General features: G+C 44.6%; 2 protein-coding genes across 2 annotated transcripts in view; both read right to left on the bottom strand.

Moving 5' to 3' along the window:
* CD74 (CD74 molecule) overlaps positions 1-51 on the bottom strand; it is a 29,936-nt gene extending 29,885 nt beyond the window's left edge. The window contains 1 exon segment of the mRNA XM_015083571.3: positions 36-51. Coding sequence (XP_014939057.2) covers position 36 — 1 coding nt within the window. The 5' untranslated portion in view covers positions 37-51.
* A 1,122-nt stretch (positions 52-1,173) lies between these two features.
* RPS14 (ribosomal protein S14) lies at positions 1,174-8,116 on the bottom strand. The gene is made up of 5 exons (XM_015083572.3): positions 7,958-8,116; positions 5,268-5,418; positions 4,506-4,667; positions 2,320-2,396; positions 1,174-1,295 (listed from the first exon to the last, which is right to left on the bottom strand). Exons 2-5 carry the CDS (start codon positions 5,414-5,416, stop codon positions 1,228-1,230), a joined length of 456 nt encoding a protein of 151 aa, XP_014939058.1. The 5' UTR covers positions 5,417-5,418; positions 7,958-8,116; the 3' UTR covers positions 1,174-1,227.
* Between the last annotated feature and the right edge of the window lie 5,784 nt (positions 8,117-13,900).

Below are 13,900 nucleotides of genomic sequence, written 5' to 3'. Positions count from 1 at the left end.
CAAAATTAAGAAATTAATTGAACTTCAGGCCTTACTCGTATTTTATCAGTTTTCACGCTAACGTCCTTTCCGGTTCAGGATCCAATGGTGCATTAGTTAGGTCTAATCTCCTTTGGTCTTCTATCCTTGTTTTTCATCACTTTTGACTCAAGCACTGGCATTCTGCAGAATGTCCTCTAATTGGGTTACGGGTTTCTTAAGAGTATCAGAGTTCTCTCATCATCTTGCATCTAGAGTATTGTTGACCATCGAACAGCATAGGTTTGAACTGCGTGGACAATTCACGTGGATTTTTTTCAATAAATACGCATAGAACTGTCTTCTCTCTTCCTTATAATGTTCTTAGTAACATTTTCTTCTCTCTAGCTTAATTAGCCACCCAACAGTGGAGCAGTTACCATCACAGGGCCCTATGCTAATCTCTTGCAGAACACTCTGTACCATCTGGTACCACTGGGTCCTCGGAGGTGGATGCAAGCTTCCGGAGAGCAAAAACTTTTTTAATCACTGATGAAAATAGGGCTTGGTGCGTATTTGTGGGGTGACCGAATCTCTATGTACTTTATGTACTGATGTGGAACAATCTCCAAGATCTGCCAAGTGAGAAAAAGCAAGACGCAGCAGAGTGCACTACCAATTTTGCACAGAAGGTGTGGGGGGCGAGTAGACACCCACGTATGTTTATATATGGCTCAAGTCTGGAAGGCTCCTCTTCTGCTCAGACTACACTTGGCTCAACAGTTTCCACTCTGCCCTGGCTCTTTAAGAATTGGTCCATTTTTGGAACCAACATCTGCTTTTCAAAACAAGGTCTCTAAGGTCTTGGTCTGCTTTAGATGATGGAGGCAACAATGCCACAACCAGCAGAGTGGAAAACACCCAACTGCACACAGGTACCTCGCCTCTCCTTAGGCTCCTCCTCCCAGGAAGTCACTTCACAGAACACAGGCTCATGCTGTCAAGTGTCAGGGGCCCAACCAGTATCTTCTGTGTTCCTGTTTGGCAAGTCATCCGTACCCTCTGCAGTAATATATCTGTTAAAAGGCCTCCTGCTTTATCCTGCACCTGTGATCCCCAGAAGTCTTATGCCCTGGTCAAATGGAGCCAGGAGGAGAGAACCAAGTATCCCTGAAGGGTGGCCTCTACACGAAGGAGAGAAGACTGGAGTCGAAATAGCTTACACAAAGGCAATTTATTAACAGAAAACATTAATTTGAGGAATCCTGTTCACAGACGGCGACCACGGCGACCCCCCTTCCTGCGGGTGCTATCGGAGGGGATGGGGGTGACATCCTCTGTGGGGAGGAAGAGAAAATATCATTGCCTAGAGACGGATGGGAAGGAGTCCGGGCCTCCCTAGACCAGTGGCCTCACACACCAACAGTGGATCCTGCTGCTCCCCACATAAACCCTCCATACATAACACATGGATGTGGACTGCCCCATCTGCTGCTTCCTCAAATTTTCCAATGTAGTCTGAACTCATTTTTCTGAAGGGAACACTGAGGCTCAGAAAAGGCATACAACTTACATACGAGGTCAGAAGCAGGCGAGAAATCACGTTTCTGACATCCAGCCCACTGACTCTCTAGTGAAAAGATTCTCCTCCTAAACAGGGCAACCTAACACTAGCTTCTTTCCAGTCAGTAAAAGGTTGAAAATATGCTGAAAAAAATAAAACCTTAAGAGGAAAAGGTTGGACCACCAGATCGAGGGATCAGTACATGATGCAACCATGTGCACAGAAACAGGAAAAGGCTAACACCTTCTCAGGAGCTAGAAAGATCAGGAGATCACAGGCGTGAGGAGGGCAGGCACTACACAGATATAGGGGATTTGCTGGGATTCTCCACCGCAGGAGTTGCCACTCCCTGCATTCAGTTTTCATGGTCACAATGACTAGTGTACTCTCAATACTTAGTAGGCAAGGACCAAGGATACAGATGGTCCTACAATTCAGGAGGCAGACTACACAAAATGCCAACTCCCTTAAGAGACACTATAAAGGATAGACAATTCATCTCCTATCAGTTCCACCAGCCACTGTCCCAAACCCTATACCCCAGGCAGTGTGCGGCACTGGGGTGAAGAAATCAAACTGCGCTGTCCCAATGTAAAAGAGAAGGTCGACATTTACAACAGGTGATAGGGGTGTTCAGGGAGAAATTCTGTCACATGGTGCCTCTTGCAGCCCCCATTAACAACCCTAATTGCCAACAGTCCCCAGACCAAGCACTGCATCCACTGGGTACATCACACGCTTTCTGGGGTTAATACTTCAAAGTAAATCCAAACGCTAGCTAGAGGAGGGACACTTACCAATCCGCCCAATCTTCATTCCTGAGCGGGCAAGGGCTCTGAGGGCTGACTGGGCCCCAGGTCCAGGGGTCTTGGTTCTAGGAAATGAGAATCTATGTTAAGAAAAGCTTTGTCCAACTCATTAGGGGTTCTTTCTGAGATTCCACAACCCTCTAGCTAAGGAATCGGCAACTTTCCTTAAAGGGCCAAACAGTGGAGAGCCCAACGTGGAACTCAATGAACCTGAGATCAAGACTTGAGCTGAAATCGGGGCGCCTGGGTGGCTCAGTCGGTTAAGCGGCCGACTTCGGCTCAGGTCATGATCTCGTGCTCCGTGAGTTCAAGCCCCGCGTTGGGCTCTGTGCTGACAGCTCAGAGCCTGAAGCCTGTTTCAGATTCTGTGTCTCCCTCTCTCTGACCCTCCCCTGTTCATGCTCTGTCTCTGTCTTAAAAATAAATAAAACGTTAAAAAAAAATTTTTTTTAAAAGACTTGAGCTGAAATCAGAGATGGACACTTATCGACTGAACCATCCAGGCACCCCCAAACAATAAATACTGAAGGTTTAGTGGGCCACTTATGATTTTTGTTGCATACTTTCTGACCCCTGGGTCATAGTTTGTGCTCTGCCCTGCCTGCAGCCCATTTAAAGCAGTCCCTTTTTGCCACAGGCTATAATTCTTTTTTGGTGACCTGTTCATTTCCAACTGCTCCACCCGCCCCAAACGAAGACCCTAACATCTTTTCAGTGGACCACTTCATCTGGTCTGCTGTCCACACAGCAGCCATTGTTTTTGTTTTGTTTTGACACAAGCACTATGCCCAATGTGGGGCTTGAACTCATGACCCTGAGATTAAGAGTTGCATGCTCTACTGGTGGAGCCAGTCAGATGTCCCAACACAGCCGTCATCTTTAAAAATGTCCAATCGTGGGGTGCCTGGGTGGCTTTGTTGTTTTAAGTGTACAACTTCAGCTCAGGTCATGATCCCACGGTCTGTGAATTCGCACCCTGCTTCGGGCTCTGTGCTGACAGCTCAGAGCCCAGAGCCTGCTTCAGATTGTGTCTCCCCCCCCTCTCTGCCCCTCCCTCACCACGCTCTGTCTCTCTCAGAGAAGGGGGAAAAAAAAAAAAGTCCAATCTCAGGGCACCTGGGTGGCTCAGTTGGTTAAGTGCCCAACTCCTGATTTTGGCTTAGGTCATGATCTCATGGTTCATGGGGTGCTAACAGCACAGAGCCTGCCTAGGATGTTCTCTGTCCCTCCCTGGCTAGTACTCTTGCTGTCTCTCAAAATAAATAAACTTTAAAAATGCCCAATCTCATCAGGTCATTACTATTAAAAAGTTCTTTTGCTCCCCCCACCTTTGGCTGAAGTCCAGCTCTTTACTGCTTCTTTAAGACCCAGCAGGAACTTGCTCCTGCCTAGCTCTCTGATCACAATTCACAACACTCTTCCCACAGATGTGCCAACTCCATTCCCACTCGAGACTTTTCCACTGCAGCTGTATCTTGCTGAATACTTTCTCCCTGTCCTTCTTTCACTGGACCACTTCCTGGCACATTTAGGTCTTAGTTGAAATTACACCTTGTCACCAACTCCCATTCCTGACACCATACCTTTACTTCCTAGCACTTGCCACAAATGGGAAGCACAGGCGCCCCTGCTTAGGTTGTTTAAAGTCAGACTCTCCTGGGGCGCCTGGGTGGCGCAGTCGGTTAAGCGTCCGACTTCAGCCAGGTCACGATCTCGCGGTCCGTGGGTTCGAGCCCCGCGTCAGGCTCTGGGCTGATGGCTCAGAGCCTGGAGCCTGTTTCCGATTCTGTGTCTCCCTCTCTCTCTGCCCCTCCCCCATTCATGCTCTGTCTCTCTCTGTCCCCAAAATAAATAAACGTGGAAAAAAAAATAAATAAATAAAGTCAGACTCTCCTACCAGCCTAGGTGCCTCCATACAGGAGACGAGAGATGATAGCTACTCTTTTCCACCATTCTTTTCTAGTACCCCAAACACAATACCTGGTATGCAGTGAGTGCTCAACAAACAAAGTTGGGGAGGAGGGAGCAGAAGCGGTGGTGCAGCAACCAACTACTAAATATGAACACACTTAAGATGTCTTGTGCAAAGTCACAAGAGAAAAACCAAGCCTCAAATCCAGGTGCTTTGGCATCCATGCCCAGAGACCTCACCTCCCGGCCCCCGACTCATGTACCTATTTCCTCCTGTGGCCCGGAGTTTGATGTGGAGAGCGGTGATGCCCAGCTCCTTGCACCTCTGGGCTACATCCTGGGCAGCCAACATGGCAGCGTAGGGAGAGGACTCATCTCGGTCAGCCTTCACCTTCATCCCACCAGTCACACGGCAGATGGTTTCCCTAGAACAAAAGCTCACGGTCATTCCGCTCACGCAACAACGATTCTAAGTACTTAGCACTTCCTAATGAGTGCCACAGTTCGGGTATGGCAGAAGATGAAGGTCAACTCGAATATGCATCCTTTCTAACAAGACGGCCATGGGTTTTGCCTCGATGGGGTTCAAAGACCCAAATGAATGGGACGCTGTATTAACAATATAAATTTACTTTTACATTTAATCCTCTCAATTGCTCCATGACGTAGACATTAACCTCACCGTATATATTATGAGAAAACCAAATCTTAAAATTTGAGTGACTCTTGCTAATGGTGGCCAGAACCTGTACGTAGAGCTGACTTCCAGTCCACCACTGCTCCTACTAAGTACCAACAGATTGAGGATTCACGGATCACCACACTTTAAGGACACAAGGGCAGGGAACGTCTTTCTTATAACTCAAATGCCTGGGAAATCACGGTATTTGTGACTAAACGCGTTTCCTTATCTGAACTTTTTAATTCTTTCAAGAGAACCCCTTAAACTGCCACCCGATTCCAGGGGAATTTCTTCCCCCAGACCCTTGCCAGTTTGGTCTGTACCTCTTCACCCAGATACTCACTTGCCAGAAAGATCGGTGACATGGACAAAAGTGTCATTGAAGGATGCAAAGATGTGGCACACGCCAAACACATTTTCTCCTTCAGCTACCTGAGGTCCAAGGCTGATGACCTGTTCTTCTTTCTTTTCTTTCCCCTTTCGAGGTGCCATTTCTGAAAGGTAGTAAAAAAAAAAAACAAAAAAAAAAACCCCGAAGTTAGCAATGGACAAGAGGTTTCCACAACCTTTTCCTGGCTATTAAAGGAAATCTCCAAGTTTTGCTCCTCTGTGTCTCTTTCCCTCCACCCTGGGAATCTGTGCAATCTCATCTCTGACTAAACTCACTTCTCTCTGCACTTAGGAGAGTTCAACTGGTGGCTAAAGAAGCAAAGTACCTTGAGATAACCTTTCCCCTGAATTTACTTAAAGCACAGATCATAGCACTGGCTAAGCAGCCCAGAGTTCTAGCAGCAAGACCACAAGTATCCCTCCAATTTTTACCAAGTCGGCCTCAAAACCACGAAAAACACTGGCTTAGATCCCTAGAGACCTCCAAGTTCAACTGACAGCTCTGCAAAGCCGGGTAATCAATTCTTCCTGGGCCTTAAAGCCCACAATATATATCCTGAGAAATTTTTAAAAATTTGTTTAGTGACACAAGTCAGTTGCAGAGCAGTGATGAGAACCAGGTTAAGGGATTCCTAGTCTACACTCCACAACACTTCCAATACCAGGAGGGCTTCTGGTCCCCTGGACCCCAAGTATCATTTACTGGTTAGGCTCAAAGACTTTAAAGACTGCATTCAAAAAGATTAGTAGAAGGCCAAGACCAATGACCTACCCATGAATTGGTGACAGCTGAAGACCCTTTACGGAAGACACCTGCTGCCTGAACTCTGCACTAACTCCTACGCTTAGAATTCAAGGGTCCCTCACCCACATAGTTCCCTAGTTTCATCTCCTACTATATCCTGTACCAGATCCCTCCAAAAAGCCAGTTCAAGGGCTATCTCCCATCCTCTGACAATTCATCTCCTGCTATCCTTCCACTACTGATTAAAACCAAATGCTTTTTTTTTAAATTTTAATGTTTTAAACATTTCTAAATGCTTATTTTTAAGAGACAGAGACAAAGCATGAGTACAGGAGGAGCAGAGAAGGGGGGAACGGGACACACACAGAATCCGAAGCAGGCTCCCCCCCTCCGAGCTGTCAGCACAGAGCCAGATGTGGGGCTCAAACTCACGACCACGAGATCAATGGCCTGAGCCGAAGTTGGACGCTTAAGCAGCTGAGCCACCCAAGTGCTCAGAACCAAATTCTTAAACTTTTACTAGAATCGAGCATTAAAGGCAATAAAACATATCCTTTTGGAAGGCTAATGGAAAAGCCCCATCCCAAAGACTCAGTGTTAGTGAAGTCAAGTAACTCTAATCTGACATAGCATGTAATGGAAGTGCAATTATTCCATCAAAGGAGGAAAAGCAAGTATGGGTAAGTGGAAGGCGAAGAGAGGACTGCTTTCCGCCCAAAGCACCTCCTGACACTCAATCCGAACACTTCCCTAACACTTCCAGAAGACACTAGAAATCAGAAGGGCTCAGATGACTTAGGCTGCACCCTTTCGGATGAAGACAAATTTGGCCTTGCCTTGGTTCGTAAAGACAGTGGCAAAACCAGACTTAAAAATCAGTGCCCCGACTCCCAGTCCAGCACTTTCTATCCTGTTCCAAGATGCTTTTATTCCACGAAGGACCACCATTCCAGACCTGAGAAAGTCCATGTCTCTTGCATTCCTGGATCTCCCCAGTGCCTTCCTTATACAAGGTCTGGGGAGTGACCACAGTAAGCACATGTGTAGGCCTCAGATGTACAAAGTAACTGTTCCTACGCTCAAATTACATCCAATGGAGTAAGAATTTTAAGGAAGGGGCCAAGAGTGCTCACAGGAAAAGTTTTAAGTTCTGCCTGGAGAAGCCCAGAAAGACCAGCAGATCAGAACTTCAGCAGATCACGATTCATCAGGAAGCATGAATACGAATTCCTAAAGTGGCCACCCCACAAATGCCGCCCTGAGGTGGTGATGAGACGGGTCCTTGCAGAATATATAAACGCATGAAAGGTGCTCAACCAACACGGACGTACATCCTTCTCTACCTTTAATTTCTGGCTTTGCAAGGCGCGCCCACTACTTACGACGTGCCAGACCTAACCATCAACCGGGTTCAGGGTGCACCCAACACAAGGCCGTTTTTTCTGATTCCGTCCCTGAATCCCCACCACAACCCCCACGGAATCCGGACGACAGTTAATCCTACTTCCCAAACAAGGAAACAAACTACAAATTAGGAGCCCGGCCTACGACCGCTCAAGAAGCTGGCGGAGTAGAGAGAAGCCACATAGGACTAGGGTCCCGGGTCCTTCCCAAACATGCTGTGCGGCCCCTTAAACGGAACGGTGGTGGCAGCGCGGAGCGAGGGCCTTCAGGGCTGTAGCCACACTCAACCCCCTCCCCTTCACAAGCTCCTCCTTGAGACAAGACCGCCGCTTCCGAGACCAGGCGCGAACCTGAGTCTGGGGTCGGCCGGCCGCGCCCCTCTCGCCTGGCACCTGACTCGGCTTCCGCGGAAACACCCCAGCCCAGCGCCCCGAACCCCGATGGGTCCCCCTGCCTCAGGATGCCACTCGATTACACCCGCTGAAGCCTCCTACCTGCGCGTCTTCGCTAGACTCCGCCACCGGAAAGAGAGGGCGAGAGAGGGCGGGGTGACGGGTCACGTTCGCGCTCCCGGAAGTGTACGTCTGAGGTCACGGAGCGAAGCCGGTGGCCCGTTTCTAAGGAGTTGAAGACTCGCCCTCGGGAAAGGCGGTTTACTTAAAAGAGCGCTAAAGGAGGCAAGGGGCAGGGTGTCGCTGCGAGCGGGTCTGCCTCTGAGACTGCACGAAGCAGCTACATCTGCTGAGCGAGGCGGGCCCTTGTGCGAAGATGGTGGCGGCCGCACCTAGACGGACTTCTTCCATCCTGACCCCGGGCCTAGTGGGCCCGGAGGCGGCAGCGCCTCTCGTGGCGCGGAGGGCAATAACAGCAATTGCCTGCTTTCATCACAGACTGGACGGCTGGCTATGTCCTGAACAAAATAAGGATAAATTATTCAATATTTATTATATACTAGCTTGGGCTGAGCGATTTATATGCATTGCTTCATTTAATTCTCACAAAATTATCAAATAGGTAACTTTTTATTTCTCTTTTACGGATAAAGGATATTAACCAAGATTACACATGTGTGGCTGATTTGGATTTCTGACTTCAAAGACTGTATGTTTGATAGCTGCTTCCATGTATCCCTCTAATAGTGAAGGACCTTGAAGGGTTGGGAGGTGTATAGATGGAGATGTGGGGAAGGGCAAAGAAATAGGTCGTGTGTGTGTGTGTGGCCCATGTAATAGACTACATATATTGCATATACATGAAATTTTTGAACAAAATTAGCGATTATACAGGGTAGCATATAGCCCTTTCTTCACTAGAGTTGGTGCCACTGAACAGCTTTAACTCAGTTTAGCAAAGACCTCCTTTTTAAAAAAGTTTCCCCTTTACAAAAGCAATTAATTACAGAATACCTATAAAAGAGAAACATAAACACTCTCAAAGGAGAGTACAAGGAAGACAAAAGAGAAAAAAACCAGTGACAGTCTTACCCACCACAATTAACACCTTGGTGTACGTCCTTTCCAAACATGATCTATGCAAATACGTACAGAAGAGGCACTTCCTTTTTTTTTTTAATATATGAAATTTATTGTCAAATTGGTTTCCATACAACACCCAGGAGGCACTTCATTTTTTTTTAAAGGAAAGAGAATAACCTTGCAATATTTTTTCCCAATGGCTAAAAAAATCTGTGCTCATAAACAATCCACAGGATAAAGCGTATAGAAAAAAGTAAAAATCATTTCTAAATTCTTTCTTCTTCTTTTTTAAATTAATGCATGCTCATTTGGAAGTCACTTGAATGTAAAAAGAAAAACAAGTATCCATCCGAAGACAAACACTGTTTACAATTTTAAGTACGTATGTATGTAATACATATACATACCCACGTGTATATATATATCACCTTTATTTGCTTTTGGCATTATGCTATAGGATGTTGCTATATAGTTTTTAACTTTTGATTTTGAAATAATTGCAGATTCACAGGAAATCACAAAAAACACGTAGGGAGAGTTCCCATGTACTCTTCACTCAGTTTCCCGTAGTGGTAACATCTTGCGTAACTATAAAACACAATCACAGCAAACAAGCGATTGCGATGTATGCATAGAGTGCTATATAATTGTATCACGCATGTACACCTGTGTAGCTACCATCACAATTACCACACAGAACTGTTCCATTACCACAAAACCTACTTGTGCTGCCTTTTCAGAGTGCCATCCACCTCTCTGCCCCTCCATCTCTACCACCACCCCTAATCTCTGGAAACCATTGATCTATTTTTCAGCTCCAGAATTTCATTATTTCAAGAAAGTTATATAAATGGAATCACAAGTATGTGACCTTCTGAGATTTTTTTTTTAACCTAGCATAATTCTCTTGAGACACATCCATGTTGTTACATATATCAATAGATTCATTCATTTTTACCTTTTTTTAAAAAAATTTTTTTAACGTTTATTTATTTTTGAGACAGAGAGAGACAGACCATGAACGGGGGAGGGTCAGAGAGAGGGAGACACAGAATCCGAAACAGGCTCCAGGCTCTGAGCTGTAAGCACAGAGCCCGACACGGGGCTCGAACTCACAGACCGCGAGATCGTGACCTGAGCCGAAGTCGGCCGCTTAACCGACTGAGCCACCCAGGCGCCCCGATTCATTCATTTTTAATTGCTTAGTAGTATTCCATGTATAGATTTACCACATTATTTTATTTTATTTTATTAATTTGTTTTATTTTTTGTTTTTTTAAATTTACATCCAAATTAGCATATGGTGCAACAATGATTTCAGGAGTAGATTCCTTAGTGCCCCTTACCCATTTCGACCATCCCCACTCCAACCCCTCCAGTAACCCTCAGTTTGTTCTCCATATTTATGAGTCTCTTCTGTTTTTATATTATTTTTGTTTCCCTTCCCTTATGTTCATCTGTTTGTCTCTTAAAGTCCTCATATGAGTGAAGTCATATGATTTTTGTCTTTCTCTGACTGACTAATTTCACTTAGCATAATACTCTCCAGTTCCATCCACATAGTTGCAAATGGCAAGATTTCATTCTTTTTGATTGCTGAGTAATACTCCATTGTGTGTGTGTATATATATACCACATTTTCTTTATCCATTCATCCATCGAGGGACATTTGAGCTCTTTCCATACTTTGGCTATTGTTGCAAGTGCTGCTATAAACATGGGGGTGCATGTGTCCCTTCGAAACAGCACACCTGTATCCCTTGGATAAATGCCTCGTAGTGCAATTGCTGGGTCGTAGGGTAGTTCTCTTTTTAGTTTTTTGACGAACCTCCATACTGTTTTCCAGAGTGGCTGCACCAGCTTGCATTCCTACCAACAATGCAAAATAGATCCTCTTTCTCCGCATCCTCGCCAACATCTGTTGTTGCCCGAGTTGTTAATGTCAGCCATTCTGACAGGTGTAAGGTGGTATCTCATTGTTGTTTTGCTTTGTATTTCCCTGATGATGAGTGATGTTGAGCATTTTTTCAAGTGTCGGTCGGCCATCCGGCTGTCTTCTTTGGAGAAGTGTCTATTCATGTCTTTTGCCCATTTGTTCACTGGATTATTTATCTTTTGGGTGTTGAGTTTGATAAGTTCTTTATAGATTTTGGATACTAACCCTTTATCTGATATGTCATTTGCAAATACCTTCTGTCAGTTGCCTTTTAGTTTTGCTGATTGTTTCCTTCGCTGTGCAGAAGCTTTTTCTTTTGATGAGGTCCCAGAGTTCATTTTTGCTTTTGTTTCCCTTGCCTCCAGAGACGTGTTGAGTAGGAAGTTGCTGCGGCCAAGATCAAAGAGGTTTTTGCCTGCTTTCTTCTCGAGGATTTTGATGGCTTCCTGTCTTACATTTAGGTCTTTCATCCATTTTGAGTTTATTTTTGTGTATGGTGTAAGAAAGTGGTCCAGGTTCATTCTTCTGCATGTCGCTGTCCAGTTTTCCCAGCAACACTTGCTGAAGAGGCTGTCTTTATTCTTTTGGATATTTTTTCCTGCTTTGTCAAAGATTAGTTGGCCATACGTTGTGGGTCCATTTCTGGGTTCTCTATTCTGTTCCATTGATCTGAGTGTCTGTTCTTGTGCCAGTACCATACTGTCTTGATGATTACAGTTTTGTAGTATAGCTTAAGTCTGGGGTTGTGATGCCTCCTGCTTTGGTTTTCTTTTTCAAGATCGCTTTGGCTATTCTGGGTCTTTTCTGGTTCCATACAAATTTTAGAATTATTTGTTCTAACTCTGTGGAGAATGCTGGTCTAAATTCTTTTTTCTAGTGATACCACCATTGTCAAATTATCATTATTGAATTGGAGCATAATTCCAGAAATAACTGTCTATATCTATATTTTTATCACAAAACACACCGTCTTAGGTAAATGAAATCATATTCTGTATGCCATTTGGTAACCTTTTTTTCCCTCAACATTGTGGACATCTTCCCATAACTATAGCAGAGAACTACAACATTTTTTTTACAAATACTTAACATTTTACTTGTTATTTTGAATATTAAGTGCATTCACAAGAATAAAGAGACTATAAACAGATATGAAAAAGTGTGCAAAAAAAAAAAAAAGATTTCCTCTCATCTCTGCCCCGGCAACCCTATCCTCTTCCTTGCAAGCAACCAGGAATAGCTGTATCTTTTTTAATTAAGAAAAAAATTTTTTTTACATTTATTTATTTTTGAGAGAGAGGGAGAGAAAGAGAGAGCACAAGTCGGGGAGGGGCAGAGAGAGAGAGACACACAGAATCCAAAGCAGGCTCCAGGCTCTGAGCTGTCAGCACAGAGCACATCACGGGGCTCAAACTCACAAACCGTGAGATCATGACCTGAGTTGAAGTTGGACGCTTAACTGACTGAGCCACCCAGGTGCCCCTATTTTTTTTAAATTTTATTTAATGTTTATTTTTGAGGGAGAGAGAGAGAGAGACAGAGTGCGAGCAGAGGAGGGGCAAAGAGAAAGGGAGACACAGAATCCAAAGCAGGCTCCAGGCTCCGAGCTATCAGCACAGAGCCGGATGTTGGACTCAAACTCGCAAACTGTGAGATCACGACATGAGCCAAAGTTGGACACCCAACTGTCTGAACCATCCAGGTGTCCCATAGCTGTATTGTATCATTTTTAACTACTACCTGATATTCCTTTGTATAGCCAAACCATTATTTAACCAGTTCTCTGTTGGTGGGGACAAAATTTGTAAATGTAAACAAAACTGTCAAGAACATACTTGTGCCTTTCTTTCCTCAGGGTAGATTGCCAGAAGTCAAAAGGAATATATATTTGAAATTTTGATACATGTTGCTAAATTGCCCTCCAGAAAGTTCATGTCAATTTCTACTTCTGCTTAACTGAGAAACTATGTCTCTTAGTATTGTATTTCTTCCATGGTTGGTACAGTGAGATGTCTCTTTATGGATTGTTTTGAGCATTTGCATATTTTCTGTGAATTGTCTGTTGATAGTCCTGAAAAGGGAAGGCTTTTTATTCTCAAGTAGTAAATTCCTCATTAGAAGAGGTATGCTAGCAGAGAGTGGAGAATTGTGGAGTGAGCTCTTGCTTTGGATAAGAGTTGTACTAAACAGACCTTGGTGAGGGAAACATCATGAAGGGAGAATGGTTTAATCTTACGGCTGAAGGCAGTCCATACAGTTACTTCACAACTTATTTTTTTTAGGGGCACCTGGCTGGCTCCGTTGGTAGAGCATGTGACTTTTGATCTCAGGTTCATGACTTCAAGCCCCAGTTGGGCATAGAGCTTACTTTTAAAAAATAACACAAAACAAATACTTGTTTTTTTTTAAAGAAGAACCTATTTCTTTTACAGGGAAGTCTTATCTTCATATCAAATCATCAAAGCCACCGCTTTCAAACTCCACTTTGATTATTTAATCAACATATGTATTGTTTCTACAAAGAGTTGTTAGTTGTGGGCAAAAATTGTAACCTTTCTTGGCTTTAGTTTTCTATCTGTAAAATGGGATAATAACGGTATTTAAAAATGTATTTTGAAGCGTATGTCTTCATTGGGTACTTGCTCTGTGCCAACCTCTGAGATATAATAATACTGACATTTAAGCTAAGACTTAAAGGGGTGCCTGGGTGGCTCAGTCAGTTGAGCGTCTGACTTCGGCTCAGGTCATGCTCTCACGGTTTGTGAGTTCAAGCCCCGTGTCGGGCTCTGTGCTGACAGCTTGGAGCCTAGAGCCTGCTAGGAGGGATTCTGTGTCTCCCTCTCTCTCTCTCTGCCCCTCCCTGCTCATGCTTTGTCTCTCAAAAATAAATAAACATTTTTTTAAATGTTTTTATTTTTATTTTTTGAAGGAGAGAGAGAGACAGAGCATGAGCAGGGGAGGAGCAGAGAGAGGGAGACACAGAATTCGAAGCAGGCTCCAGGCTCTAAGCTGTCAGCACAGAGCCC

This window comes from Acinonyx jubatus, chromosome A1, assembly GCF_027475565.1.
Source record: "Acinonyx jubatus isolate Ajub_Pintada_27869175 chromosome A1, VMU_Ajub_asm_v1.0, whole genome shotgun sequence".
NCBI classification, from domain to species: Eukaryota; Metazoa; Chordata; class Mammalia; order Carnivora; family Felidae; genus Acinonyx; species Acinonyx jubatus.
The sequence above is the reverse complement of the archived record's forward strand: the minus strand, read 5'-3'. Positions and strand labels throughout refer to the sequence as shown.

Coding starts and splice junctions, on each gene's coding strand:
- RPS14 (XM_015083572.3), bottom strand. CDS start 5,416: ATGGCACCTCGAAAGGGGAAAGAAAAGAAAGAAGAACAGGTCATCAGC. Junction 4,668..5,267: donor GTCACCGATCTTTCTGGCAA/GTGAGTATCTGG, acceptor CTTTTGTTCTAG/GGAAACCATCTGCCGTGTGA. Junction 2,397..4,505: donor CGGGCCACAGGAGGAAATAG/GTACATGAGTCG, acceptor CTCATTTCCTAG/AACCAAGACCCCTGGACCTG.